The sequence below is a fragment of the Solanum dulcamara genome, chromosome 4 (assembly GCF_947179165.1).
Source record: "Solanum dulcamara chromosome 4, daSolDulc1.2, whole genome shotgun sequence".
NCBI lineage: Eukaryota > Viridiplantae > Streptophyta > Magnoliopsida > Solanales > Solanaceae > Solanum > Solanum dulcamara.
Window position 1 is genome coordinate 11,397,513 of NC_077240.1, and position 4,063 is coordinate 11,401,575.

A 4,063-nucleotide genomic window follows, 5' to 3' on the forward strand; every position below is an offset into this window, starting at 1 on the left:
CTCTACCAAAAACCACTATGTGATAAATTTTCATGACAATTTTCCTAATAGGTTGTTCCCTGTGAGCGACTTTCCAATTTGGTGCAAAACTGCAGGATATAAAAGTACCATGAAACAAGGACCGAATACTTGGTCTTTAAATACAAAAACAAAATCATTTAGTTTGGACATGCAATGGGGTAAGAGTGCTGAGACAAAGGTGAAATCGCGCAGATAAACCGATTTCAGAGACTTGGAATCCAAACTTTCCATTCTGTAAAATTGGCCCAGTTTGGTAAGCTGTGCCCTTAGTAAGTCTTAACAATGGAAAGAACAAAAAGACATACACACAAAAGAACTGAAGTATGATGCAAAATAAGGCTTAAAGCTGCACAGAGGTGTCCTGGAATCAACAACAGCATTGCTCCTAGTCTTCTCAAATTTGGCCCCTCTCCTACCATCTACAAGCAAAAAAGAGAATTAGTTTCAGTGAAAGAGACATTTCTTTAATGGTGACTATGCAAGCTAACTATTTCAACGTACAAAAACCAAAACAATATAAAGTTCATTCATAGTTCAAAATTATGCAGAATGATTGTTCATAAAGCAAGAGGCAATATGGTGAAATGACATAATCGGTTGTGCTATAATGGCAAATATGATTATCATAAGAAAGTGGGGAAGGACATAGACACAACTGTCGCATGCAATTCCACGCTAATAAGTACTTTGGACTGAAGAGGTACTCACCAAGCTGAAAGATTCTGATCTAAATACCCCTTAAAGGACCTGTTCTTTTTTTCACAACTCCTTCAAAAATCCCGTCAGATCCAAATACACAATTTAAGTTTTGATGATCAATTGGACCTGGTAGCTGGAATGAAACGGAAAATTCTCCCGGGGGGCATAGGTTCTGAGTTTGCATCTTAAAAACCATGTTGTCCCGGCGAACCATGTTCTCTCCAGTCTCGCTCACTCCTTTTATGACGATTTGCCCATTAGGTCCAACATCACAGCGAAAGACTCCTGTAACCACATGAACAGGAAGATCTCTTAATCATCAATTGGATTCATATGATGCAGTTTGACATTCATTGACCACATAAAAAGAACAGATGAAATGATAGTTTACGATCAGTTAGAGGAAACATAGAAAACCCTTTGGTGGAGTCAAAACAAGAGCAGCCCAATGTTATAAACAAGAACACGCATTAAAATAAGCAAGCATTTATTGATGTGAGATAATAAAAGTTTCAGTATGAAATGAAGGGACATTTTGAGAAAAAGTAAACGGTAGATTTTATCTGAGTAAGGTGGAGTATGCAGCATATTTATCATCAAGGTATTACTGCAATGCATCAACAAGTTACATTCATATACAAACCATATGGTCACAGATAAGAGGGACACTTGATGTATTAAGATATAAAATGGTCTGATGTAAGACAGTAAGAGTTATAAGAAGATTTGGTGATTTTCTACTTAAGAAAATCTTACTCATATGCAGAGCTTACTTTCATCCCTTGCGACACCGGGAAGTGAAACACGAAATACGTAGTCATCCTCGGATTCAGCAATATCAACTGATCCAATAAGTGGTCCAACCTTTCCCAATAAAGCCGATCCAGTAAGTGCAACCCCACCATTAGCATAATTTATGAGAGTATCCCACTCCTCTCTGGCTGGACAAGCAGTGAAGAAAATCATTGCAGGCTGACTCCCAGCATGCTGCTGCGAGTTGATATGCTTGGAATCAGCTTCAACTGGGACTGAACAAGTATTGATGTCTGGTGACGATGAAGCATGATAACCATATGGTAGAGGAGGGCCAGTATATGGAACACAACTGATGGGGGCCACATTAAGCGGTTCAGGATGCAGTGGAGCAGAACCATTATTTTCACCATAATTCGGCAAAGAAGTCTGAGATGCTCTGAAATGCACGAGCAAAATGCAACATTAATTTCCATTACGATAATCGCTAGAATTAAAAAAATACTCCTAAGTTGACATATAAAAAGTTCGTCCATAGGACCTAAAATCAATGTAATAAGAGCTTCACTGGAGTAAGCAAATACATTTCATATGATGCACAAGTATGAAATGGTTTCTTTACGAATTAAGAAAAAGTTTCATTTCCTACTTGTGCACTTTATGATTTCTCAACATACAGGAAAATCACAAAAGCATTTGTACATATTTTGAAAAAGAAAAGCTTCAGCATCCACGGAGCAATAAGTTATTTTGAATCTGGGTAGGAAAAGGTCCCAACAGTTTATCAGAGATCTACTTCACATGAAATTCAAATAACTTCCTTGTTTCTCATAAGGGTGGCACCAGACGGCTAGACACTCCCCAATTTCTCCTTTAAATAGAAGTCAAGACACAAATGGGCATTACAAAACAGAAACCAACTTGTCGATATTTGCAAATGAGATACAGCATGACAATTTGGGACGACTCCTCACCACAATTAATATTGCTTGGAGGTGGAGGACAATTAGGGTTTTTCGCCAACAATAGTTTATATAGATGAAGGAACTATCCAATGTCAAATCTTATTCTATTTAACAAAATGCATCTTTTCATTCCAGTTCCATGTAGGATTAAGAAAATGTACCTTCCGTCCTAGGCAATTTCACTCTGAGCAATTAATTCTAGGCAAGCAGACAATTCATTTTGGTACCTGTTATGGACCCTCACTCAACCCTAAAAGGTTAGCTCATGAGATGAGGATTGCCTAGGACCATATAAAGAGACCGCCTATCCCTAAGTTAGCTCATGTGGGACTCAACATCCCCATTCCCCACCCCCCGCACACCGAAGAATGGACATTCTGGAGTGTAGACAAAGTAAGATGGGCACTCAACATAGGTGAATAATGATTGAGATGCTTCTCACTCTAAAACCATGATGTGGGACACAACAGTACCCTTTCCCAGTGCAGCAAAATACACAGAACAAACCCCAGAAAGGACCAACAAACAATGAATCAGTCATACATTTTTCAGGAATAAAATGTTGTCTCAAGAAAAGTCTTCTATGAACCTTAATGGCACAGATATTCGACCTGTAGCACGCAACTATTGATAAGATCTCATCTTTCCAGCATACCCTTAAACGAACTTACAAAAAATTAGCTCTGAAAAAACAACTGGGCAGCTGTAGTTAAAAGATATTGACCAGAAAAATAAATACTATCGGCATTACGAAAGTGACCAAAAGCACTCCAAAAATATAAAAATCAACACCTGCCTTAGGTCTATGCTATTTTAGGGCTTCTACTTTCACCATCCTGTGTAAAATGAAATTTAAAATCAACAGTTATGTAAGATATGAATGAAAAAGGTATGATGCTGATCGTTCAAGTACCTCCAAGGAGATTCCATCAGGAGTTGCTTATTCAACTATGAGATATATTCCAGTGATACACAGATGCAGAGAAGCGTAGAACTCTGAAAACCTAGGGATATCTGGTAAAATTCAGCGAGCGGCAAATACCCAAAGATGGAAATTTATTTGAATTTTTCTTCCTCAAGAGTTCTGCTGTGCTGTATGTTTTAGGGATTTTGTATTTACAGAGGGTTGAAGGCCCTTGCTACGCCTGTGCATTGGTCCATTCAGTCCAATTTGTTAGCTTTTTATTTTTAAATATATTAAATTAATAATCAAATTAATAAAATGTTTTTTGTTGATCTTTGATTTATCATATTTAACGGTTTGATTTAATTAATAAAAAAAGAAACATAAAATAAATATATGATTTCTTTACCAATTTGACCCGACATGACAATAATATAATTTTACATAATGTTCAAAACTAGTAAAAAATAAAAAGAATTATACGAGTGTAATACAAATAAAAGAACTAGTAGACTAAAGGGCAAATATAGTTACCAGGTAATGATATTAATATATAATATTTTATAAAATGCTTAAAGAAATAAATTACTATAGGAGTTATCAATTTATCCAACAAAGTCAATATTTAAAAATCAAAATCAAACTGATAACCCAATTTTTTTTCTTATAAAATCATTAAAAATCTTTTAATCAAAGAACTCATACCAATAAATATTAAATT

General features: G+C 36.0%; 1 protein-coding gene across 1 annotated transcript; it reads right to left on the bottom strand.

Annotated features, from left to right (window-relative positions):
- Window positions 1–229: 229 nt before the first annotated feature.
- On the bottom strand, window positions 230–3,586 carry LOC129886217 (alpha-crystallin domain-containing protein 22.3-like). Its single transcript, XM_055960800.1, has 4 exons — window positions 3,352–3,586; window positions 1,494–1,912; window positions 730–1,005; window positions 230–440 (listed from the first exon to the last, which is right to left on the bottom strand). The coding sequence occupies exons 1-3, from the start codon at window positions 3,366–3,368 to the stop codon at window positions 749–751; spliced, it is 693 nt and encodes a 230-aa protein (XP_055816775.1). The 5' UTR covers window positions 3,369–3,586; the 3' UTR covers window positions 230–440; window positions 730–748.
- Window positions 3,587–4,063: the final 477 nt, after the last annotated feature.